Source organism: Phaethon aethereus (genome assembly GCF_964289735.1).
Source record: "Phaethon aethereus genome assembly, chromosome: 3".
NCBI lineage: Eukaryota > Metazoa > Chordata > Aves > Phaethontiformes > Phaethontidae > Phaethon > Phaethon aethereus.
The window spans coordinates 93,994,645-94,022,252 of record NC_138576.1 but is presented as its reverse complement, the minus strand read 5'-3'; the positions used below and the strand labels follow the sequence as shown (position 1 = coordinate 94,022,252).

Below are 27,608 nucleotides of genomic sequence, written 5' to 3'. Positions count from 1 at the left end.
CTTTTTGTTCATTAAAACTGCATGCATATTTCATTGCTGGACATGATTTCATCCTAGGACTTTGTTACTTGTCAAACACAGCTTTGCACCTTTGGACTTCAAACCTGTAGATGCTACATTCAGTGGCCTTTACCCTGCCTTTGAATGCTGAAGTAGTTGGTTCCTAACTCTAGTTCCTGAAAAACACATTTGTCACCCTGAAAGCCAGTGAAATGCAAACAAAATTAAATAACACTGTACCCCGACTTCAGCCCATGATCAACATAGGGATTAAGTAAGTGAAAGCAATCTAATTCCTTGCTATAAAAATAAGTCCAACTACAGTTCAATTCAGTTTGCAAGAAAGCAGCTATGAAGAATTTCTGACATACGGCTGAACCAACAATGTCTGGAAGAACTTGGATCTCCTATTCCAAACCACTTTGCCTACTTAAAAAAAAAGTAAAAATACTGTGACCAAAAGCCCAGACTGCATTCCAGAGGTCTAGGAATAGCTTGTTTTCCTATTTGCAGTTGGTAAATTTGAAGTCTGTGAGGCATTCCTCTGGTTTTTAAGGATGTCTCCAATTTCTCCTCAAAAATTCACTTTGCTTCTTTCTCTCCATGTAAATTTTTGCTTTCCATAGAACTACAACCTTTCTTTTAAGAAATATTTTTCTGAGTGAATTTTGAGAATATGTAGTTGCTATACACGCCTTCTTTCTGATACTGTCCCAGCCCTTGGTTTTGGTAGAATATATGCATAATATATTGTAAGTCGCTCAAGTTTGTGTCTTACAGGTTTGTGTTATACACAGGCATAACAGTAAATCACATTTCACAGTAGTAAAGTTCCACCCACCCACCCCCCATTGCCTAAGTCATTTTTTTTAAACGTTAGCTGAATACTGTCATTCCAACAAGTCTAAACTATAAAAAGGATAGGTTATAAGGTGTTTGAAATTACATCCTTAGGACTCAGTTTGGAAGCTTCTCCTCACATTCTTTTGATTTATGTGCTTTGTTATTGAAATGTCTGCTAAAGTTTTTTTTCATTTCTCATTAATGACTTCAAAGAAATACATGCTTGAACTCCTAAAGATATTAAACTACTATAAATTATCTTAAAACACCCAGTGACTGCTCAGTAAACCAGAAAAAGTAGACTGTGCTTCTGGAGATAACGTACAATTTCGTTAGTAAACTGCATGCACAATCAATTGAAAAACAAACACATCTAATTAAAGTATACCATCAATACATATACATATGATTTGAGTTTGTTAAAGTTGCTAAAGCACCACAGTAAGCTAGTAACGTAAAAATACATTTTAAAAGCGTGTAAAAGTAGGTGGGTTTTTTTTGAATTATTATTTTAAAAAAACATTTTCATTGCATACCATTTATACTCTTTAATTCCTGGGGAAAAAATTAAAAGAAAAAAGCAAACATTTGTGCACCTTCCACAGTAGAAACAATTCAGATGTGCAATTCAAATCTACAATCTCTTCAGTTTATGGTATCATTTTAACTAGCATCTGATATATCTAGGTTTGTTAACTTAATGAAAAACAAAAATCTAGAGTATTTCCCTCTACAGGGGTGAGTTCTGTAATAGAAATTTTTGAAAATTAAAACAAAATTTCAAATTTTCAAAGAATTATACACAAACTTAAGAAACCACCGTTGATGTAGCTATATTTTGGGTTGTAAAGAGAAAAAGACAAAATTATTCTGTTACTAAAGCAGGTATTATAAACCAAATCAAAATGTGTAGTTTCAAATCAGATGATTGACAGTGACAACTTACTGCCAAAACCAACACAAAGCTGATAGTTCACAATATTTGCATAGGCTACTACATGTTGAATCACAAAACAGATCAACCAACCTTATGCACATACTAAAACATATACATCTTGCAAATAAAATCTACTGAGATAATTTGTCATGGTAGGAATATAAGCAAAATAACTCAGTACCATCTCAGGACCACTGATAAAATCCTGTATTTTGAAAACATCCTGTTCTGTGGTGCCAGCTGGTCTGTTAATTACACATCCTCAGCAGCCTGGCAAAACTTGTTCCACTGAACTTTTGGAAACTGCAATTCCTGCCAAACAGACCTTTTTGAGACTTCTGTTTAGCCCTGCATCCAAACAGCCTGTAGAAACTCGGCAGTCCTTGGTTCTACATGAAGCAAATCCACTTCTACCTTAGCAAAGCAACAAGGATTTCAGAAAGCTGTGGATACTACTGTGAAACCAACATTACCCATTTCCAGGTCACGTTGCTACTTTGAATCATGATGATGCTAAGCACATTCTTCCCGTTTCCAGCACTTACATATTCCTGTAATTGCCTGGTATTTCTCGACACTTTTTAAGTCCTTTGGCAGGACTCACTGCTCAGCACTATTCTTAGAAACTCCAGCAACAAATACCATAGGTACCTACCCTTACACACCATTTAATGATGAAAAGGCATAGCTGTTTGGAACTCCTGGGCTTTAACAAACTACGTTTGAAAGATGGAGCAGTCACTGTTCATCTCCAGTTCTTTAAATGCTATTTTGGGCTTAGCTTGTTCAAATGCCTTCATCCTCTCGTTGGATCCCGGTTTATAGGTACACCTGATCATATACAACATAAGCAATGAGCAAACACTGTAAGCTCCACTATGCACACCCACAGACAACAGGTTTGAGTGATGAAGACCCTGGTTCTGCCCTTTCAGCTGACTAAAGGATACAAAAGTCCTGCAATCTCTCCTCGGTACTTGCTGACCAGACAGCCTGCCATCTTCAGATTCATTCCTGTTCTTCTGTGGGAAATGGCCGATTCATCCACAGGTGCTTCCTAAATCTGCAGCCTGCCTTCATATAAAGTTGGACTGGTCTAACACTCCTCTTCCTTTCTGTAACAAGTGACTGTACTGATACTGTTAGACAGATTATGATCCTCTGCTGCCAACATTAACTTCACAACTGAATAAATTGGGGGGTTGCGGGGGGATGAGACACAAGGTTGGGAGGAAAAAAAATAAATTAAAAAGCCCCCCTCCAGGAGCCACAGTATGCCTGTTATTGGGCCTAGGATGGTCACAAGCAGAACCGACCAGCACGCCTTTTATAATCCTTACAGTCTGTGGCTTCTTAGCTTATAAGGAGCATTCTCATAAACAGACTGGAGACATGGAGATAGAAACTGCTACGGTAGCGAGGCTTGTTTTCACAATTAAAACAATCTAGTTACACCAAAATCATATCTTCTGTGCATACTTGCTCTTAAAGAGCAACTTTTTTCCAGTTCAGCTTAACTCTTGATGCAGCACAAATGCACTTAACACTTAGCCAAGAAATATCCCAAATATCTTCCTTGACAGCGCTGAAGATAAAAAACCCACAAGCATCTAAAAAAAAAAAACAACCCTGATTTCAGAAGTACAGGGCACACAGCAATTTCCTACTAAAACTAAAATTAATCAGCTGAATGTTGAGAATACTTTGACTTTAAAAGTACCTTGAAATTTTTTTTGCATTCTCTGTTCTTTAGCTTACTGCATGAGCTGCTGCAGTTCTTAGTGCTATTCTGTACTGTATGATGCTCTGCAGTTTCACAGTTCCAAGTGCTTTATTATTAATTGTGAAATAATGCGTAACGATAAAACAGAACAGTATTTTAAAACAACATACTAGAGGGTAAAATTTGGGCTGCACTTCTAGCCATAACTATTTTTCCTGCCTACTGATCACTTGAGTTCTTGACTACAGCTATGCACACCAAAACTTTTTGTATGACACTGATACACAGAGAACTGCAAACTGCAATAATTTCATTTTACAAAATTCTAAATCAATTTAGAAAACAATTACAATAAATATAGTTCAAAACAATTACAACTTATTTAAACTATACAGGATAGGGTTTTTTTGGTTTGGTTTGCTTTTTCCCCCCAATAACATAGGAAGGATGGGAGGAAAAGAAGCAGGAAGGAACAGAAAAGCCAAGAGCCAACACTTGAATTTTATAATGGAGGCACATATTACTACTTAAACTCTCTGTAACAAGTTTGACAATTAAAATTATGTATTTTCAGAAGACAATCACTGTAATTTGTAGTTAAACTGAATCTAAACCTAATTATTTACCTGAGTTACATAACCACAGTCAAAACCAGCTATGGCTCCTCAAAGCATGTGTTTAAGGTTACATCTGAAAGTAGTTCTGAAGGCTTATGCCAAGCATGCTGAAAGTCTCTAAAAAATAAGTCTTTTCTAGCAAGCACTATCATGTTAAGAAGGTAAACATTTTATGAACACATGCATACTGTTTTCTATATGGTGAGGAAACTTTTCAAACTATTTTAAATTACTGTAACAGCATTATACTCTGTGTACCAGGAGAATGTTGAATCAGAATAGCCACTACTTCCGATATAAGTCACTGGTATTTTAGAACTTCATTAATATTATCAAGAGACACAAACTTAGTAAAGCCACACCAAGTTCAATAGTAGTCAAGTTGCTTGACATATTATGTACAGAACTTATAATCTACCCCTCTCAGCATCAAAAAGGAACTTTGACTTTGAACTGTACTTGTAGGAAGAGGAACACTTAACAAGCCTTCCCACAGAATTTTCTATCTACAATAGTACAGCCACCACAGACCGAACAGAAAGAAATGTGTGGCAATCATCAGCTTTTATTGCCTCTTTGGTTTAATTCTTTTAGACTGGAGGAATCTCTCCACCGTCTTTCTCTTTAAAGAGAAAATAACAGACTATTCAAGTTTTTTTTTAAATGCCATGATCTAAGTAAAATGGTAACGTGTAACCTTTTGTGTTAGAGATGCATTGTCTACAGTGTAATCTAAAACTGAAAGTTATGCCTACTACAGTCTGCACCTCTAAGTCCAGGTACACAACTCTTGTGGCATTCAGGACAGGTTTTGTAACATATACTGAGAAGAATCTTTCAGCTTAAAACACTAAAGCTGAAACTTGGCACCCTTGGTCTTATTTCAAGAAGGAAACTTTCTTTTGCCAGACTTGAAAAGGAGTGGATTTTAATATTTCCAGCTTAGAAGAGAAAAAAGATTCTATTTATGATCACATAACTTAAAAAAACAAATACAGAAATCCAGGCAAACAGCAGCTTTATGTTTCAAAACTCTAACATATCTTAATGAGGATGAATATTTTGCCCTTTTAAAGAAAATTAAATTAATTGAAAATGTTGTAGAGCCCACGAAGCATGACATTTTCTAAAAGGGAGCACAGCCAATGAAAGCAAAGAATGCTCATTTTAAATTGAGAATCATCTGCTAGTTTCCATAGCTACTTTTTAAACAATTGTAAGCTCTATCATTTCATAGAACGACCTTGTTTACTATGAATAACTTTAAAATAGCTGTTCTCAGAAAAAGCTACTTGAAAGCATTTACAAAAAAGTACAATAGTTAACAGTGGCTGCTGTTTTAGACTTTTAGAAAGACAAACAGGAAGTGAAAATTTGTCACCAAAATGGCCTTCCCCGAGGTCATTTGTATAAATAATTTGTTTCATTTTCAACAATGACAACACAATACAAGTAAATATCAATTAAGCAGATAGCAGCTATAACATCTCATCTTGGAATGAATAAACTATATGCATCATGTAGAAAAAGCAGCTGCAGTTCATATTACACGACAACACATGATAACATGACAACATCCTGCTACCCTGTACAGAGCAATCTAGGTGGTAAGTTAAACAAACTCAAGGTCTCACCAGGCCATGCTATATCTTACCCTTGGATAAGGCAAAAGCACTCATTACAGAAGCTACATAGTGTTGACACAGTTACACTGTTTCACTTCATATTCCACCAAAGAATCCAGTAGGCTGAAGATTAACCCCTATGATACCTCCAAGCGGAGCTTTGCAATAAAACATGCAAACATTCCAGGAAAAACTGCATTGATAACAGGTGAACCCAGTACTTTCCTCTCACCTGCTTGAAGGATTCCACACGCAGTCTAAGAGCACTAATAGCATAGCACTCAAGAAGAAATGGCTATGTCCGCATAAAACAGTTCTCCAAAGATGTGTTAAGTGCCTGAAGGCAAAATGGCAGAAAGACTATGAAAAACCTGCTCCCCTCCACAAAAATGGCATCCCAGCTACAGAAATAGGAAGCTATTAAGAGTATGTATCTCCCTTCTCCAATGGGAATCCCAAGGTGGCGTGAAATGCCATCCCTCCAAACAGACTAGCTATTACAGAAATAACTACAACCGACTGACTACTCTGGAATCACACCCCCAAATGATCCCCTTACCAGGAGCACTGCACACAGAATTAGCAGTTCTCCCCAACTCTTTCAATAATAGCAGAATTTGGCAATGAATGGGAGGGAAAGGGGGAGGGGGGGAATGAGGGGAAAAAAAAAAAAATCACTGAATTTGTACACCTCTCTTTCCTTTTACAACATCATTCTCTTCAGTCTTTATCACCTGAATTCCCATTAGAAATGTTCTGAGCGTACAGCTGTGGGTTACATCTTTCTAATCTCACTTCCAGAAGCACATCAAAAGACAATCCAATTTAGGAAATCTATTTAGGATTTCTAAATAGTCCATAAAAAAAAAGAATTACAGATACAGCACTCCATGGTGCAACAGAAGGAAAATACTTCAAGACGCAAAACATGCTCTACAGTGAGAAGCCGCTGGAATAGTGAAAGGGGGGGATGATGGGGAGTTGGCTTCTTGTTAAGGATCTGCATGTGTGCAACAGCTGGAATTCCCAAACAGGCATTATATAATAACAACAAAAGCTGTTCAAAGCAGTAAGGAGGCACAGCTGGGACTGTGGTGACCAGCAGTTGTCCTCCACTTCAGAGCTTTAAGGTTCTAGTGCAGGAACCAAGAGAGACACCAGAGCTTTTACACCAGTAAATAAACGTATTTCTGCTTCACCATAATTATTAATTCAGCAATGGCATCAGTTCTACAGTCAACCTTGTCCACCATGCAGAAAACAGAACAGAATCCCTATCAAAGTAGTAATTAAAGGTCAGAATATTCATCAATTGTACAGGGTTTACATCTGATTGTTACCTTTTCCAGAAGCATATATAGGATATAAAATGTAAAATGGTCTAAGGAAAGAGCTATCCCAGTGTAAAATCCATACAAAGGTAAGCAAGTCTAACCCTATGCTCCCCAAAATTGTCACATTCTAAGAGCACTTTAAAAGGCACTTAAAGCTAAAGGGATTTCTAGACTCAGATATTGGTGTTCAGAGGTGATCACCAAAGATGATTACCAAGTATTAACTTTTCTTCAAGGTGATCTGATAATGTAGTTCAGAAAGTAGTTGAGCAGCATCCTAGGGTGTGTGGAATCACAGTGAGACTTCTTCAAAAAAATATATTAAGACTATAAATTTTCTAACTATGAAGCTGATGTAAAGACAGGAGTACTGCCTACAGCCTGTAAGTTTAGATTTTGGTTGACTGTTTCCTGTACCACAACTTTAATTGGACTAATTCTTAAGAACTTAATATTCTTTCTGTTATAAAAATATGTTGGAATCATGTATATTCTATCGAGTCATTCCCTTTTTCTGTGTTATCATGGCCTTAGCTATTGAAAGGACAAGGGGCAATGGTTTTAAACTGAAAGAGGGACATCAAGAAGAATTTTTTTATGATGAGGGTGGGGAAACACTGGAACAGGTTGCCCAGAGAAGTTGTGGATGCCCCATCCCTGAAAGAGTCCAGGGCCAGGTTGAACTGCGCTTTGAGTAACCTGATCTACTGAAAGATGTCCCTGCCCATGACAGGGGGGTTGGACTAGAAGGTCTTTAAAGGTCTCTTCCAACCAAAACCATTCTGTGATTCTGTGACAGTGCCAGATGACAGTGCATTTGCCTCATGCTCTAAAACTTGACACTTTTTGCTAACAGTTTGCACAAACAAGATGCCAGAGAGGTTGACAGTTTCAGTGCATGGCTCAGAAAATGGTATAAACATAGGTGACTTAGAGCTGTCAGAAACTGGAACAGAGAAAGCTCTATGAAAGACAACTCCATTTAAAGCTTAACAGAACTAGGTTGACAGCACTACAAATACAGGAGAATTTTTAAGTTCGAGACTGGGAAAGAAAGTATACAGCTCTGAACAATGCAGTCACACTTTTAGTCAAGTCAGCACACTCAAGTAAAGAACAAAGCAAAAGTTGGTAACACTTAAACAGGTACAGTGAGAAACAGAACAAACTATGCTTTTTAAACAGTATGCTTTTTAACAGAGGAGGCAACAAAATCAGAAGTACCTGCGCTTCTACGTGAAACATTACAAGTTCAACAAATAGAATGGAGAAAGAATGACCAGCTTTATACAGACTTATTGGGAAGCAATCATTCCTACCTTGGGAAAAGAAAACTAATGGGAGGATTGGGAAAAATCCATGCAATATTCTGGATATGAAAGAGACCACCTGGTGGAGGAGTGATACTACTTCTCAAAGAGTAGCCTCTCAAATTAGATCAGCAAAGTAACCATATCAATCACTAACAGAGCATCTCTGTGAACTCTAATTTCAATGCAAAGTAGAGGAAACATAGCATTAGGACTATATTACTAGCTGCCTAAGATAGTGACAGCTACCATAACACTGAAGCTACAAAGACAGGAAACAAGAGTAATATGAAATTTCAATTACCCCCCAACAACAGCACAACAGTAAAACAACATTTTTAGATGTTATTAACATCATCTTCATGGATCAGCTCATCAGGAACGCAGAAGAATAAAATCTTGGTTTTGCCTAACCTGTGTACAGGATCCAATTCAAATACTACCACTGAAGAGATACTGCGAGAGTGAGCAAAACAGAGTTAACATCCTTGAAGGGGGAACAAAAGCCAAAGATTTGCTACAGCAGTTCATAGTTTCAAAACAGGAGAATGAACATAAAATGGAAGATAGTTGGAAAAAAGTTAGAGCTGAAAAACTGTCCAAAAGTCTTTAGACCATATTAAGCAATGCATTGAAGGAATACACAGAGAAGAAAAGGCCAGAGAAGAAAGTCTCAATGAATTCTTCCCATCTGTATTCATCATGAAAGAGATTAGAAAGGTTCCTATGCCATTCTCCATGAGGGATTCTCAGGACCTGTTTCAGACTGAAGGACAGAGAAGTTGACAGAACAGTCAACAACACGAGGTCATTAGACCAGATAATACTCATCCAAAACTTCTAAAAGTTAAGCAAGATTCTACCTGTTTACTGCGTAGTACTCTGGGCACAACAAAACCCAGTAGAAAGGAATATAGTAACTTTTATTAAAAAAAAAAAATAGATGGGGTTTAACTTGCCTTACCATTGCACTGATGCATAACATGGTTTTGGTACAGTTTGTTACAATCCATGCACAGTGCCTGGAGAGGTGAACCAAAGAATGTGAGCTCTTGGAGACTGACTGGAATCTTGACTGAGCTGTTTTATCTCTCACTAATGAAGGATGTCTGTGTTGGCTTTCTAACATAGTTGAGTCATGGCTGAATGATAGGGGATGGAGTGGAGGACTCTCCAACACACATTTGGTTGATTCTTCCATCACACTAAAGATGCCATTAGTAAACGAAACTGTACAACAGTATAGCCAGGCAACAATTTCCCTGATCTTACTCCAACACTGACCACCCTTCTTGCACCAAAGCTTTACTTGGGCAAGTGGTGTTACATAGTCACATAAAACCATGAGCTGTTGCTCATGGCTGTTGCTATCACACAGATTAACTTCCTTCTCCTGTTTGGAATAAGCTCTGGCTGGCTTGAGATCCCAGTTGGCTCCCCACAATTTAAGTCGCTATATCAAAAAAAGATTTTATTTCTGAGAAACCTTTTTCTGTCAAAGATACTAATGAAAACACTGAATATCCTGTAGTGTCTGCTTTGTGAGACCTTCACTTCACTAGAGGATAGTTCAAGTGTGGATAAAACAAGATGTTCATGCAAAGGTAGGCTGCACCACCCCAGGAACATCAATAATCCAAAGTGTAGGACACTGTAGCTGAATCTCATTAATGTCTTGCTGCATGGTGGTGCAATGGTGATACTTTATATTTTCAAAATTCCTTCCAAGATATCTCTGCTTTTCTGGTGGACAGAAGTCAATATACTGCTGAGAGTTCATTGCATATGCACCATAGTAGACATAGCCAGATGCTATCTAGCTCCAATCCATCAAAAAGGGTTTCTGCTGAACTCTCAACATACGTAAACTGGATACTTGCAGCCCCAAAGATTTCAACCAAAATAGGTGTGACAAAAATCACAGATGTTCACATCCGAAAGGTCTTACAAACAAGTCGTAACAACAGACGGGACTTTGTCCACCAGAATGCCAAAGGCTTCCCTCAAGGCAGTTTGCCATTGCAATCTGCCCACTTCTCATACCATTGTAAACTAACAGGATCAAATGACTAGCCTGTTTTGTAACAAATTCATGTTTCTATACTTTCACACCATACTTAAGTAAGGCCATGGTCTTTAGACCCAGGTCTGTTAAAACCCAATTAACAGCAAGAGTACTCAATCCAACAGAGGTAACTACAAATTATCTGTTAGCTTATGGACTAGCAATGAAGTGTGCACCAGCACTGTTTCAAAAGGGACACCAGGACTAAGACTGATATAACTGTCATCAAAAAACATCTCCATGTTCTCTGCCAACACAAATGATCCCAGTCCTGAGGGAGACCAACCATTTCAACTAAACAGTGACTTCAGCTCCTGCAGCCTGATGACTACATTCCCCTAGAATGATGAATGGAGGTGTTCTTGAGGGCTGACTCAGTGCCTGTTAGCACAAAGAGATGAGTAACTACCTTTGAACCAGTTTTTGTTCTAGCACACATACATCAATAGCACTGCCAAAGACTACAGAAGTGAGAATAGCTGCAGTATCAGAAACTCAAAACACTGGTCTCAACTTATCAATAGTTGATGCCAAAGATCCTTTATGTACGCCTAGTGCTGCTGCAGCAATTAAATTGACCATGCCCTCAACTGACAGCTCAGAACCACATTACTGGGCCCAAAATGCTTCTGACCTTCATTAGGAATAGTGTGAAGACACAAAACCTCAGCAGTGAAAATATAAACTCAAATGCAGCCTCTATTTACACAATGAGACCCCTGTGCAGAACGCCCTGCCATAGTAAGAAAAAAAATGTTAATTACTGTTTTAGAAGTTCTAGGATGACATAATTAAATAGCTATCTATATTAATATGTTTAAGTTTGGGATCAAGAAGATCCAAGACAGATGATCTTCCTCAGAACAATTATTATAAAGTGCATGCAAGACAAAGTGAGAGGGGTGTAATTTTTTCAATCCAGAACAAACTTTTTAAAAAAACTTTAAAAGCAAAACAACAAGAACTCTAACTCACTCACTACAAGGAAACTCAAAGAATTAACTTGATGAACAGGTAAAAATGTGTTCTGGAGAACAGCTGAGGATGTCCAAGCTGGACAACAGCTGAGAGGACCTGCACAGGAGGACAGGTGCTGTACCCCCTGTATCCTTGGTACAGATATAGACCTGGCTGCTAATTCATCGGATGACAGGCAACTGGCCCTAGGCAAGACGTCTGAGCAGAGAAGAGATATTTTACAGTCACCCACAACAGAAAGTACCTAAGGACAAGCACTCAAGCATTGCCCTCTCTACACACCCTTAGTTTTAGCTAGGCAACTTGCTGCTGCTTTACTGTCCCCATGCTTAACCTTACACATCAGCAGAGCAGGCTGGGTTTGTGAAGAGAGCTATATCAGACCAGTAATTCATGAGGGGAGTGGGGCGGAGGGAGGGAACAGACACAGACCGGGACACAGGATGGGACCTGGAACATCATGAGAAAGGCAAAATAAACATTCTGTTATTTTTCCTTTTCAGTTATTATTTACAGAGCTAGAAGTGTAAGTTGTGTTAAAAGAGGGTGTTGTGCCCCCTCCCCGCCAGCTGTACAGTGCTCCACAATAGAAGCTGAACAGGAAGGTCCCAGATAATTTGGGATTGACTGTGACTGCAACTCACTTGTTTTTAATTTGTGTATTAGTAATCTGCCTACTTAAGCATAACAGAATACAACAGAGCTCACATATATTGATTTGTGTCCATCTGTGATCTGACTAACAGGGACTTCACTTCAGCATTCAATAGAAAGATAGTTATACACAATTAACAAAATAGATGGTTCCAAAAAAAAAAAAGTGCTGCCAATAAGTGACATATTCCAGTCAATTCAAGCCACCCTTTTCAAAATTCTGGCATTCTGCAATACAAAAATAAACCCTAAGTAGAAGAAAAAGCAAAGCTTGCCACCTACTGCCCAGTGACATAATAGTATGTACTAGTATTGCCTATCTCCTTTTAACAGACTATCTTGCCTTTGTTCTGTGTTAGGGAGATGAGTTTCAAACAGAATTGTATCTTCGATTGTCTTTTTAATAAAACAGAAAACATAAAGCCAATGCATGGAATATCCAAAATTTTTCTTTTAAACCAATTTTAAACTGCTTATAAAAAAAGCTCTGACAAGCCTGAAACATCATTTATCATGGCATCCAAACTGACACAGAATTCCTTTTAACATCCTCCAGTGGTGCTATGGGCTTTAATAAAGTCTGTCCTCAGCTGCATGATAAGTCTTCTGCAGAGAGAGTATTTTCAATTAAAAAAAACTGTTACAATAGATAAAGCCTGTCAGAAAAGGTATTTTCTTCTCCTGTACACACACAGCTAGAGGAGATATTTTTAAAGCTATAGATTGCATTAGTAACAAAACAGGGCTGTCCTGAAGGCTGGTTTATTGCAAATACTTTCTTTGTCCTGGAAATTCCATGCCTCAGCAGCAGAAACGATGCTTCTTTCTGTTTTTAAGCACAGAGAAATTCTCTTCAATAATTACCATGTTTCAGTGAACTATTAGTCTGGAGGTATTTATTTTCCTAACACACTACACATAAAGAGTCCTTTCTGAATAACAGTAGGTCCTCTGCTTAGTGTAGGAAGTTGCTTGACTCAAAGTCAGGTAGTCACGATTCAATTGCCTACATAACTTCTGAGCACACTAGCAGACTTACCGTCACATATAACACTATCTACGTTAGACACTTCAAATTAGCCAACAGTCCACCTTCTGGTCCTCCAACACCTCTCTCTAAAGCCCTATGAGATAATTTAGGGAAAATTTGCTAAAGAAGGAAATCAACAAGGATTTACTGCAGAGTCCCTCTAACAGATGCTGGTTACAAAGTCTCAATCACTATTTGAACAATAGCATCAGAAGAAAACCCCGCTTTCTCCAAATGCTTAGTGTTCTTAGCCATCTACACTCATGTCTAAAATCCAGTCATACAAAAAAAAAAATCTGTCTCTCACCAGATATGGATGAACAGTAACACCCAAACTTCAACATAAGACGACATGAGTAATAAACATCCTCAATAGTGATTAGATTAGCAACTGATTACACATTGTGTAATAGTGTTGGATTCCTGGGAGGAATTTATCAAAGTATAAGGATACATGTCATATGTAACCTCTATGGAGCTTAGGTAAAACAGAAACTGCTTCTCAGTAGGAAAAAGCCTGCTTCTCAGTGAAGTATTCAGACTCTATCACTGAAGAAGAAAATAAGTTCAGAGACGAAGTATGTGTGTCTTGGGATTTCCTAAATCATGAGCAGAACAGGCTATTCATAGATGAGAAATCAGCAAGGCATTCGTGATTAATCAGATGGGCCCAATCCTGAAAATACATCTGCCTTTCTCTAAGGTCAGCCCACATCATTCTCTGAATGAAGATTCTTGAACCATCTAGTTATCTGCTATACTAGCAAAATGCTAAGATTAAGTAAATCCCCTAAAGAGAAGTCTGTTTTGTCTTGTAATCTCTTTAATAAGGTTATTAAGAATGAATTCTCAATATAGACTGGAAGCGTTCAGACAATACCAGAAGTTACCAATATCCAAGACATAAAAATCCGCTAATAGTTGCAGCTAACTTTGTTTTTAAAGGGCTGAAGATTTAAAGGGCTGAAGATTAAGCAAGATTTCTGACACAAAGACCGAAGGCAGACACATTCACAAACATAGTAACCTTCTTCATGTTCAATATACCTAAAAAGAGAGGAAAATATCCCTGGTTCAGTGATCATTACAACACTAAACAAAAACACATAGGTTTTTCGAAAGACAGAATAGTGTTAAATCATACTTCTATACCTGAAATCAGTCATAAACCCTATTCTCACTTTGTTTTTCTTCCTTTGGAATTTAAAGGTACAGATGTATTTTGACAACAGACATTAGTTTTCCAAATCAACTTACTGAGATCTATTCCCACAGTTCTGAAGAGGGGGGAATGAAAATTACCTGCAAATGATTCCCATTAGTTTATTGATCACACATGCTCCATGGGAAATGGCTACTTGCAATGTTGTTTTTATTTCAGCCACATCCTATAATCACTACTCCAGCACATTAGTTTGCTTAAGGGAACAAACTTTAACCTGAGTGGGTTACTTTTACCTGTTTGGGTAAAAAGTCTCAGTCAAGTATAAAATTGTTACATAAATAACATATTATAAAATTGTTTTAGTATCACAAACATTCATTAATAGAGTAACCTTTATTAAAAGTAAATGTTCTGAATGCCTAGAAAGACTTTCTGACAAGACAACAGTGTTATATCAAATCAAATCTTAACAATACAAATACTCCTTCCTAAAACTGAAAACACATTGTCATGCTATCCTTGAAAAGCTGTGCCCCTTTAGTCCCCAGCAAGCCACTGGAAAGAAGTTTGTCTGACTGTTTCCCAACATCTCCTGAAATAATTCCTTGATGATAAATGGTATAAGTTTCAATAGTAGTACAATTTAAAAAAAAAAAACTGGAAAAGCCATATTGGAAGAGAACATACCCGTTCACAACACAGTAACAAATAACACTGAAAACTCCTCATTAAAGCCACCACTATACAACATACATCAGTGTGAACATATTCCAGTACCACTCAAAGAAAATAACTTGGTGACAAGTTAATTAAAAAATTGAGTTTACCTTGTGGAGTGCATTCAATTTGCTGGGATTGCAAGAAGAAAGGCTACATTAACATTTTCAAAAGGCATATGCTTTACAGGACAATACAGATAACTGACCTGCATAAACACTCTTCATCAGGAAGACATCAACAACCCAAGGGGTAATAGGGTACACTATGGTTCCTTGCAGCAAGTCTCTTGTTAAAAACATTGTGCAAAGGCACCTCAGGATCCATCCCAAATAGCTCACAATGGAAAATCAACTTTCCTGATTCTCCCTAGAGCCACCTTGCATTAGTGAACCCGTAACAAGTACACCATGAGTTCATTACATGTTAGAAGCCTATATCTAACCCTAAAGGGATACAGTCATCAGCTGAACACTGCAGACAGACTGCCAGTTTTCCACCTCTTTGACATAAACCAGTAGGCTCAAGAACTGCTGGAAAAGCCTCACCTCTGACCACTGGAGTTAAATTTTGAAGACTGAGAAGCAGTAACACCCTGATGTTGCAAAGCACACGGTGCTGATACAAGTTCACAGGATTTAGACATTCTTTTCTTAGAATAAATCCAACAGCCATGGCACTGGGCTCCAGGAGGGCAGAACCTTGTAGCCCATAAGTTAGACAAAAGCTCTAAAGCCCAAGGTAACAGTCTATGGCTGTATCTTAACAGTGTAGACATGGCTCACTCAAACAAGGATTTCTTCTGACCCCTCTATACACTCAATATCCTCAAGTAGACACTTAGGCGTATCAGCCTTGAGCACACATAAATGCATGTGCCTAAGAACACAGATTAAATCCCAAGTTGAAGAGAGAACAGGAGAAATCATATTTAAGAATTTCAATATGGAATATTTTACCTAGAATCAAAAATATTAATTTTCAAATACATCATCACTGGAATTATAGTCCAGTTACTTCCAGCTGCAGCTCCCCTGTGCAGCCCAAGAAAAGATATGGTCTCTCCTCAAGAAAGGCAGCAGTGTATCATACAAGTTCCTAGCTTTGAAGGGAAAGAGTATCACCAACCAAGAATGGAAACAACTGAACTACAACTTCCAGAAGTTAAGAAGTCATCACAGACTTTCCAGTTCTGGCTTGGATTAAAGGGTTTTTTTGTTTGTTTTATTGGGTTTTGTTTGACTTCTGTAATGAGATGACTAGCTCAGTGCATGAAAGGAGCATGAAGCCAGACCAGGTATCTGCAAGGTATTCAGCCCCCTGAGCTAGAAGACTGGGATGGAGAGCACAATAAACTCCTCATAATCCAGCAGGAAACAGCTAAGGACCTGTTAAGCGACCCAGACACCCACAGGTCTATGGAGCCTGATGGGATCTACCCAGGAATACTGAGAGAGCTAGTGGAGGGGCTTGCCAAGCCGCTCTCCATCATTTATCAGCAGTCCTGGTTCACAGGGGGGGTCCCAGAAGACTGGAGGCTTGCCACTGTGACGCCCATCTACAAGAAAGGCTGGAAGGAGGATCCTGGGAACTACATGCCTGTCAGCCTGACCTCCATACCAGGGAAGATCATGGAGCGGTTTATCTTGAGAGAGCTCACAGGGCATGTGAAGAACAATCAAGGGATCAGACCGGGCCAGCATGGCTTCATGAAAGGCAGGTCCTGCTTCACCAACCTGATCTCCTTCCATGACCAGGTGACCCGCTCAGTGGATGAGGGGAAGGCTGTGGATGTTGTCTACCTGGACTTTAGTAAAGCCTTTGACAGCGTCTCCCACAGCATTCTCCTGGAGAAACTGGTGGCTCATGGCTTAGACAAGTGAACTCTTCGCTGGGTAAAGAACTGGCTGGACAGCCAAGCCCAGAGAGTTGTGGTGAATGGCGTTCAATCCAGCTGGTGGCCGTTCACAAGCGGTGTTCCCCAGGGCTCGGTTCTGGGGCCGGTCTTGTTCAATATCTTTATCAATGATCTGGATGAGGGGATCGAGTGCTCCCTCAGTAAGTTTGCAGATGACACCAAATTGGGTGGGAGTGTTGATCTGCTGAAGGGTAGGAGGGCTCTGCAGAGGGATCTGGACAGGCTGGATCGATGGGCCAAGGTCAACTGCATGAGGTTTAATAAGGCCCAGTGCCGGGTCCTGCACTTCGGTCACAACAACCCCATGCAACGCTACAGGCTTGGGGAGGAGTGGCTGGAAAGCTGCCCGGGGGAAAAGGACCTGGGGGTGCTGGTTGACAGTCGGCCAAACATGAGCCAGCAGTGTGCCCAGGTGGCCAAGGAGGCCAACAGCATCCTGGCCTGTATCAGAAATAGTGTGGCCAGCAGGAGCAGGGAAGTGATCATGCCCCTGGACTTGGCCCTGGTGAGGCCGCACCTGGAATCCTGTGTTCAGTTTTGAGCCCCTCACTACAAGAAGGATGTTGAGGTGCTGGAGCGTGTCCAAAGAAGGGCAATGAAGCTGGTGAGGGGTCTGGAGCACAAGTCTTATGAGGAGCGGCTGAGGGAACTGGGGTTGTTTAGTCTGGAGAAGAGGAGGCTGAGGGGAGACCTTATCGCTCTCTACAACTACCTGAAAGGGGGTTGTGGTGAGGTGTGTGATCATCTCTTCTTCCACGTAACTAGCAATAGGATGAGAGGAAAAGGCCTCAAGTTGCGCCAGGGGAGGTTTAGATTGGACACTAGGAAAAATTTCTTCACCAAGAGAGTGGTCAAGCATTGGAACAGGCTGCCCATGGAGGTGGTGGAGTCACCATCACTAGAAGTATTCAAAAAACATGTAGATGTGTCACTTCAGGACATGGTTGAGGGGGCATGGTAGTGTTGGGTTAATGGTTGAACTTTATGATCTTGAAGATCCTTCCCAACCTTAATGATTCTGTGATATGATGAACCTTTAACATGGACTTCAGCAAAGCGTTTGACACTGTTGTCTCCTTATGTAAAAGCTGATGAAATATGGATAACTGGATTATAAAGTGGGTACAAAAACTGCCTGGCTGAATAGGTGGTATTCAGTGATACAAACTCCAACTGACAAGGAGGTTAAGTGACTAAGTATTTGTTTTTCTTAAAGATCAATACTGGGACCAATTTTATTAGTGTCCAGATAAGGGGGAAAAAAGCTGCCTCAGCAATTATACAATTCTAATTTGGAGCAGCAGTTGTTATCCTGGAGGCCTGAACCACTTTGACAGGCTGAAGAAATGGGCTCACAGAGTTTAAAGGCAAAACCAAAGGCCTGTATCTGAGATACAGCATCTCTGTGCAACACTGCAGGTTTGGCAGTGAAATGGCTGGAAAGCAGCCCTGCAACAAATGAACTGGGGGTCCTGGTGGGCAAGCTGGACATGAGTCAGTAGCATGCCCCCACAGGAAGAATGCCAGTCATGTATTGGGCTGCATTAGCAACAGCACAGCCAAGCAGGTCAAGGGAATGATTATTCCCTCAACATGTAGTCTCACAAGTGCCAGAGAGTACTGTGCCCGGTTATGGTCTCCCCAAATCAAGAAAGATACTGACACAGTGGAGCAAGTCCAGCAGAGGGCCACTAAGACTGCCAGGGACTGGAGCACATAGCATATGGGGAGAGACTGAGGGAGCTGAGTTCGTTCAGCTCTAAGAAAAGGCAGCTCAAGGGGATAATATTGCAATCTACAACTGCCTCTTGAGAATATAGAGAAGACTGAGCCAGACTTCTTAGAGCCATACAGAGAAAAGATAAAAAGTAACAATCAACATGCAACAATGGAAATTTCAGCTAAATAAGGAGAATTTTTTTTTTCCTAAGGGTGGTCAAACACTGCAACAGAAGCCCAGAGATACTGAGATCTCCAGCCTTGCAGCGTTGATGTTGTTCAAAGCTCGACCGCACAAATCCCCAAGTAACCTCTTATAGATGATCCCACTTTAAGCAGATGGTTGGACCAGATTGCCCCTACTTCCAACCTAATTTTTTCTATGCTTCTAATAGTAACAATACCCCAAAGTCCTTGCTTCTATTAAAAAAAGTTTCCTTTAAAAAAAAAATCACAACTTAAAGTCCTTTTGGACAGAAGTCCAATCTTCTGTCACAAAGAGCTTCCATAAAGTATTTTTAAACAGACCACACATTTAAGTTCAAGTGCAGGGCTCTTCCAACTGAAAAGTAGCAAAGTTTCACTTGGTCTGTACACCTTTAGTACAAAAATCTATCATAAAGGTGATGAAAATGGATGTCCTCCATTTTACACTCACACTAGCTATTAGCCTTCAAAAAGCATTTCTCTAATCATTTTTTAGACCATAACCTGGTCAGTCATCACATCTTAGAACCACATGTTTTAAAAAATAAATTACATACAGTCAAAGATACAAAAAAAGAACTAGTACTCAGGACAGGAAATAGCTGAAAGAGCAGTCTCTTAAATTTTGCAGTAAACCTCAGCCTCAGAGTTTGTACAACACGAAGTCAATAGTCTTTACAGTTTATGCTACAGATATGTAAGTCTATAATTTACAGTTATAGATTATACAAAGAATATATTCCATTTTCAGTTACTAATGTCCTACATTGCTGATTTCAGCAGGGTCATAACAACATGCCCAATTCTTCTCTCTGATAGTCGGTGTTTTTTTCAATCTAAATTCACACTAATCTCACATCAGTTAGTAAAAACTAACTGATGTGGAACTACTGGAAAAAATACTACATCCTCAAACAGAAGAAAAAAACAGTTTTAAGATACAGGTTGATAGGTTCACTAAAATTAGCAGGCAATACACCTGCCTGTAATAGCATGGGACCACACCCAAAGATCCAGGAGTACAGGTGTGCTGGTTTTGGCTGGAGTAGAGTTAGCTTTCTTCACAGTAGCTAGCACGGGGCTATGTTTTGGATTTGTGCTGGAAACAGTGTTGATAATACAGGGACATTTTAGTTACCGCTGAGCAGTGCTCACACACAGTCAAGACCTTTTCTGCCTCTCACAACAACCCTCCAGCAAGTAAGCTGGGGGTGCACAAAAGGTTGGGAGGGGACATAGCCAGGACAGCTGACCCCAACCAACCAAAGGGATATTCCCTACCATGTGACATCATGCTCAGCAATAAAAGTAGTGGGAAGGTTGGCAGGAGGACTGCTGCTCAGGGACTGGCTGGTGAGCAATTGTCAGTTGGTAGTAAGCAATTGTTTTTGTTTGCATCACTTGTCTTTCTTGGGTTTTATTTATCTCTCTGTTATTTTCCCTTACATTACAAATTATTATTATTACTATTTTATTTCCATTATTAAATCGTTCTTATCTGAACCTATGAGTTTTCTCACTTTTACCCTTCCAGTTTCCTTTCCCCCATCCCCCTGGGGGGAGGAGTGAGTGAGTGGCTGTGCACTGTTTAGTTGCCAGCTGGGGTTAAGCCATGACAACAGATTTGATGGGGACCTCTTAGGAAACATTTCTAGGTGCAGACACACCAGTAAGCCCAAATCTGTCACCTAAAGTCTGTGCATCCATATCTCCTTTGATTAGCTTTGCCCAACGCAAAACAAACTTTCAAATTTCATCAACTGCCTCTACAAGAGGCTGAAGGACCAGTGTTGTGACACTTCATTGTATTATTGAGCTTCAGCTGGTTGATGCTGTACTACTCCTGGTGACCATTTTCAAAACTGTACTAGAAAGTTCCCTTTAAAAAAAAAAATATCTTCTGCCCTCACAGCTGGTAAATGCAGAAAGTCAAGCTGTTAAAGCTATACTGTTGCCAACAAGTGAGAGAACGAGATGTGAAAGGGACACCCGAAGTTACTAGAGAGCTATCACAGGAATTCAGGACCACAAAGCATGTCTGTTATTGAGACCAGAATTCCCAACAGGTTTGAATAAGAAGCAGATTTTTGCTTCTGAAACACCACTTGTTTTCAATTACAGCCATCTACATCTTCTAACATTCTTCCAAGATGAGACCTTGTACCTGATAGTATCCATCTTCAGCCCAGGGCTATGACAGACTTTGCTAAGTACCTGTGTTCTAAATGCAGGATATTCCAGGAAATTAATCTCCCTCCAGGTTTCCTTCTGTTCAGCACCATATTGTTGGGGGAAAAAAAAAAAAAATCTCTGGGAAGAAATAAGTTAATTTCCTGCTTCCCTAAATATCATTGCCGCCGTGATCTTAAGAACACATCCTGATGACTGAAGACGGGAAAGTTGCATTCATATACAAAACAGAAATAATTGAGAGGATGGCAAAACAGGAGCACTGTAGAGACAAACTTTCTCTAGCTTATTTTGGTGTTCTAGGTTGGGTTCTACCCTGACTCTCACCAGTGCCTAAGAGCTCTGCATAGCAGCAGTGTCTTGGTCAGCATACTAGCTGCACTGACAATGGATGATTCCACTGCTGCCACAGCCTTCCCTATATTTCTAAGAGTGGGAACAGAAAAAAGCCATTCAAAAAATATCTTGGCAGCCTCACACAACATAAAAGACCACAAGACATTCAAAGAGGAACTGAAGCAGGAACTAGCTCATTTGCTCTGCGCCAGTGGTAGAGACCTGACCTCAGAAAGATCTTTCAGCCCTGATAGTCTACGTGAGAACTACTGCTAGCATGCATTTCAACAGCTGTATCTAAACATCCATCTTCTGCTGCACTTTATATGACTGCTTTGGTTTGTGAAACAGCCCGTTTCCTCTCCATCTCCCATTCCTATGTCTGGCTTCTGCCAAAGTTGTAGGCTGACTTGCTCATGGCTCCAAGGACTCAGTTTTCCATTTTTCCACTCTGTTATTATGCTGGCTGAAATAGATTTATCTTCATGTGATCTCAAAGACTAACAGTCCTATCTACCTGAAAAGGTGTCTTTACATCTCACAGAAAATCCTTAGGTTGAGATGGGTCCCATGAACAACAAAGCCCACCTGGGTTAACACTGCTTTCCATGCTTATGGAAACATGTGGAGGCACTCTGGATAGCAAATAAGAGAGGACTGCTTTTGTTAGTCTGAAGTTGCTTCCTTTACCCCAGGATGTTGTCTCAAGCAAGCAGGACCAGAGATTTTGGTAAAGCATGACATGCTCTAGGTACTAGATGTTGCTCTAGAAACACTTTGAGCATCATAGCCTGGCAACTATCATAGTAGTCTTGTTTATCATCTCCTCTTTTCATACAAAAGGAAGCTTTTACCCCTGGACTCTAATTTTCCAGGAATAATGGAAAATAAGCCTTCTCTAAGAGGGATCCACAAGCCTTCTAAGCACAGTTGCAGAGTGTTTGAAAGACAACAGATTTTATTTTAAGGCAAGAACAAACTGCATTCTCTTTTTTTTATTTGTTGATTTATTTGTTTATTTTACTACCCAGTTTGGACAACTGGCCTTTCTCACAACAGGAAGAAAAATTCTTTGAAAATGCTTCTGTGTGGAAGAAGGGAGAAAGAGAAAGATACACGGTACGCTCTACACGAATCAGTACTGATAAGACAGGAATTCTCTGGCCTCTTGTACTGATTTGCTATACTGCACTTTGCAGGGCTAAGCAGAGAAGCCGGGTGCTAAGGATTAGTAGTCCTGCTGGTCTGGATGGGAGGGAGCAGAAAAAATCCTGCTGATTTTACCGGTAATTTCCTCTTCGTATTACTCACTTCAGTAACCCTTCCTTCACTGTCAGGAATGAAACTGGGCTCAAAATACAAAAATATTAAAATTGGGTAGCAATTCCTCTGCCCTTCAAGACTGTGGATGTGTTTGTTCTTAAAGTCCACTCTGCCCCACCTTCTACCTTTCTCAAAGAACATACTGGTTTAGGGTTTAGAACCCCAAGGGAACTCAACAAAGTTCCTCTTCCTATTACACATGACATGTATGAACCCCGTTTTGCTTGTGCCTCCACAGTTTGATGAACTAGGACAACAGCAAAAGGAATTGGAAGGGTTTAAGAGGCAAGAACCTGATAGAGAGGTTACCAGACAACACCAAATGTCATTTGCAGTGCCCAGTGATCTCTAATCTCAGATGCAGCTTTGGAGAGTGTTGGCAGGATGTATTTTGTTGTTAGGACCATATAACTACCCAGGTGCAGACTTTATAATCACACACCTCCCTTCCAGGTTCATCTTTATAGTTTTGGGCACAGGAAAACACAACTTGTTTCCCAGTCCTTATTATCTTGCTCAGGAGGCTAGAAGCAAGACAGACTGCATCTTGCTTACAGCTATCCAAAAGCAACACCTGCTACAGATGGAAACACTTTTTGTCACCGACTTCACCTGAAACTGGAAGGACAGTAGCTGCTGCAGACACCTAAAACTGTCCACATTCAACAATATTGCCACTCTCCTGTGCAACTCTGCCCCCCCATATCAAACACAGCTCTGAAACAAGTTAAAGTCAGACACATTAATAAAAACAACACTATAGTTAGAGAAATTTCAGGCTCACTTGATGTATTTAAACTAATGAGAGTAATATCAAAGTCTGCCTAAGTCACCAGCCACTTGAAGAGGCAGAAAAAAAAATTCTCCAACAAGAGGGGTGTTTCCTTACTACCCATGACAGGCAGATGCAATCCTGAACCTCAAACACAAGCAAGCAGAAGTATCCATTGTAGTAAAACCATACCCACTTATTTTTAAAAAGAAAACATAATGCAAACGGAAGAAAGAAACTAGAACACAACACAAGCACCAAATCTTACTCTCCTCAGTTATGCAAGGTGTTGAAATGCCATGCCAGACCTTATTCTAGGCTAAACTCAAGAAGTCACTAGTGCAAATTAAGAGTAACTCCGCTGAAATTAGTACATCATTATCATTCTAAGGAAAATAAAGTTGACTTATACTAAGGGATATTCTGTTCAGGTGAGGAGATCTGGCTCATAAGTAATAGAAGTTTAAAAATCCTCTGAAGTTTACCAGTTAAAATAAAAAGCTCTTAAAAAGAAATCTGTGAAAGTTTCCAAGTATGATTATTTGAAAACACTTGCAAGGAACAATATTTTTATAAATCTAACATACTGGACTTTGAAAGCAAAGAAAACACTTACTGTGGTTGCATCTGCTGTGGTAACCCAACAGGAGGCTTCTGCTTGATAGTGAATGCCATCTGAGTCATAGGGCCAACCTTCGGTGGGACCTGCACCTTCTGAGAGAAGGTCTGCTGGGCAGCCTGCTGGGGTATGGGCCACGGGGGAACACCAGGGCTCCGGCCTCCAGTGGAAGATGTGTCTTGCATGACTGTATCCTCACAGGAATTACCTTTTGTTCCTGGTTTACACACACAAAGTTGAGGTCGCAGGCACATCCCTCCATTTTGGCATGGTGGTGCACAGTTAGCTAAGAAAAGACATTTTAAAAAGTGCCTGTGAAACAAAGCATGAAGGAAAATGCAAACCCTCCCCGCAATAGAGAAAGGACATTAATTGCTACTACTAGTTGGAGTAGGAGAGCGCAACATTTTTAAGCTCACAAAAGATAGTATGTAAGTTGGTACAGTTTTTTCTGCTTTGCTACATAAGACATGCATAACTTTTGACAAGTTAGAAAAATGAAATGCTGGTGGGATAAAAACAGGAAATGTACACTGTAAATCAAGAAATACAGCATTGTTTCAAATCTCCCCGTTATCAGCCTTTTATACTCTCCTTCCCTGCTCCTCCTTCCCCATACTTTTAACATTGAAACTGCATCTGTTGAAACAATATTACACAGATTATATAGAGTTTTACTACTGATCCAGGCTTGGATTCATTCTATTACTATTTAAAATCACAGACTCTTCATAGGTACCTAGCAGGAATCCTTAGAGTCACATTACAGAGGACCAAAACAATGCAGAGAAGCATGAAGTGATTCAACCCTTCCTGCTCTGAAGTCCAAATGAAATTCCCTCTGATATCACCACCCTAACAACATAAAAAAGGAGATGCACAAACTGCTGCTAGAGACATAGCTACACACAGGGGTTGCATTCTTTGAATAACAGACAGGTGCTTCTGATTATCCTGAACTAGCTTCTATGCATTCTTTGTACCACCAGTGAAAATTCTTCAAAAGACAATTCGCTTTCAATTGCACTGTTTGTGTTGCTCTATCCACTGACTATAGAGGGAGTCTGAATAATCTATCTAGACTCAACACCCAGCTTGTAGACCTAGTTAAAGCAGAATCAATTCCATTCTGAAAGATCAAGAAACTTTAAGAAGCAAATCCCACCAAGAAAATGAAAAAAGCAAATGCAGTTGCTGATTGTATGGATACATAACATTGCAAAGGTATGCCTAATTTGAGGATTTATTTTGGATACTTAAACTTATAATGCTATTGTATTTAGAGAATCTTAAAATAACACAAAGATGGCAAACCAAATCAATTCTCTTACCCTGCGGATACAATTTAACAGTAAATACAATTCTAATTAAATTAGCTTTCTTCATTAGTCCCATTAGAGATGGTATACAATGAAGCATTTATAAGAAGAATCACTGCTGAGCTACTTTTCTTCTTCAAACTAAGCTTACTTTTAATACTGTTAAAGATCTTTTAACATAGATAAAATGATATGCCAGATCATAAAGTCTACAGTTTTTACTAAAATAGGCAAGTTCATATCTTAAACCATAACATGTGATTCTGCACCATATTCAGGTATATCCAATTGCACAATTATTTTATTTTTTAAAAAGTCCACAGCCTTGGTCCAAATAAATTGTAGTACCTGGCACTTCAATCAAGTTTTAATACACACATTTATATGTAAAAATAAAGTAAGCACACAAGTACACATATGAAATAACTTATTAGGATGGGACTGTGTTAATTTGGAGGACTAATACGCCAGCTGATAGTACCATCTGATATAGATGTATCATGTATACAGCCTGTACATGACACTAGAATTGCCCTACAACTTCAACTTGAGCTTTGCATGGGGTTCTTCTCACATCTACTTCCCCCTTTCATATGCGTTCAGCAACGTATCTCCTTTTCAATACTACTTAGTTAAGCTAGCTTAATTGCTTATTATGCATCTCCCTGACAACAAAAAAAGTAATTATCTGCTTACTTATATTTCTGTTTATTTTTGAGAATATATTTTGTCTTTGCTTGAAGACTGAAGACCAGTTTTACTGTAAACTTGAGAAGGGATTTACAACAAGCATCTGTTGTAATATACAAGCCAACTCTTGCTTGTTTCTTCCTCCAAGACCTAGGTTATGCTACAAGCAGTAAAAATTTGCTTATATGCACATAACTGAAATTAATTATATCTTTGGAAAATAGATTCAGGAGCATTAAATTCTAATGAAGTTTCATCGGCTTTGGAGAGACTCTAAGACCAGAACAGTGACCCCATCATCCACATTATCAGAAGAAAATGGATAGAGATCACAGTGAAACAGTTTGTGCACAGTTTGGAGAGCTTTAGAAAAACATCACATAAAAATTTATGTTAAAAAAAAAAATCAGGATTTTCAAAAGTCCAATTTTTGCAACTCTATAAAAACATTCATACTGAACATGTATTTCTTGAGATTTATGAAAATGCATCTGTATTAACCTCCAGGCTTCTCCACAAGTTATTAAAAAAACCTAAAAGCAAACACAAAAGTAAGCTAACAAGACCACCCCCAAAAGCCATTATAACAAAATACCCACTCTGCTAGGACACTGATCATTGTGTATCTCCTCTCAAAAGTGAAGTAACATTTTACACACACACAAGTTTCCAAAGTGAATCTAAAAAGGTCACAATGAATTTAAAACTATGCAGCTGAAAACAGAACCTGCTTTGAAGCTACCTTATCTTTTTTACCCAGACTTGAAGATTCTTACTTCACTGACAGCAATGTAAACCCCAAAAGTTTCTCAGCTTTACATATACATAAACCAAACAAAGCTCTGCAGGACAAATTGCCTTACTCTAGGTGGCCTTATCACAAAACAAGCATCACCAGATCTAGCAACTATGTTATAAAAGACCCAGTTCATCTCAAATCACGTGAAAAGTGGCAGCAGGTTGAAAAACTGATCCACTAGATCTTCACAACGATGCACTCTTTGATTGAAGTTCTTCATTAATGTCATTTAACAGAAGATCGCATTTTTAGGAAAGAATTAAAATGAATGTTTTAATTGACATAATACAGCAGTTTAGTTTTAAAAATGTTCAAGACAGCTGCAGCATGCCAAATGTATGACCTAGTTATTTTGTTTGAAGACAACAATAATGGCACATCTAACTGAAAACACCATTATTTTCCATAAAGCTAAGCTTCCAAAAACTAGAGTGTGGAAATAGTAAGTTTAAAACTGTGAAGTGGGCCAATATACTCCCATTAAAGGCAATAGGCTTGGTCCTATTGAATTCAAGGAGGTCATGACTGCAAATTCAAAATGGAGCTTGGCAAAGATGCAAATAGCAAGACTAGCCTTAGCGGGTCATATCAAAGATCCACTTAGTCCAGTCTCCATCACTAAGGTGGATGCTTAAGGACATGTGTAAGGACAAGGTGAGAAGCAGTAAAAGTTTGTACAACTACAGCTTTCAAGAACTAAAGGCTCAGCAGTTTCCTG

At 39.3% G+C, this 27,608-nt stretch overlaps 1 protein-coding gene across 1 annotated transcript in view; it reads right to left on the bottom strand.

Moving 5' to 3' along the window:
• The window catches only part of LTBP1 (latent transforming growth factor beta binding protein 1), a gene marked incomplete at both ends in the record, with an annotated part of 200,233 nt that overhangs the window by 160,575 nt on the left and 12,050 nt on the right, over positions 1-27,608 (bottom strand). The window contains one exon of the mRNA XM_081997791.1: positions 24,080-24,368. Within this exon, the coding sequence (XP_081853917.1) occupies positions 24,080-24,368 (289 nt within the window). The remainder of the gene's footprint in view (positions 1-24,079; positions 24,369-27,608) is intronic.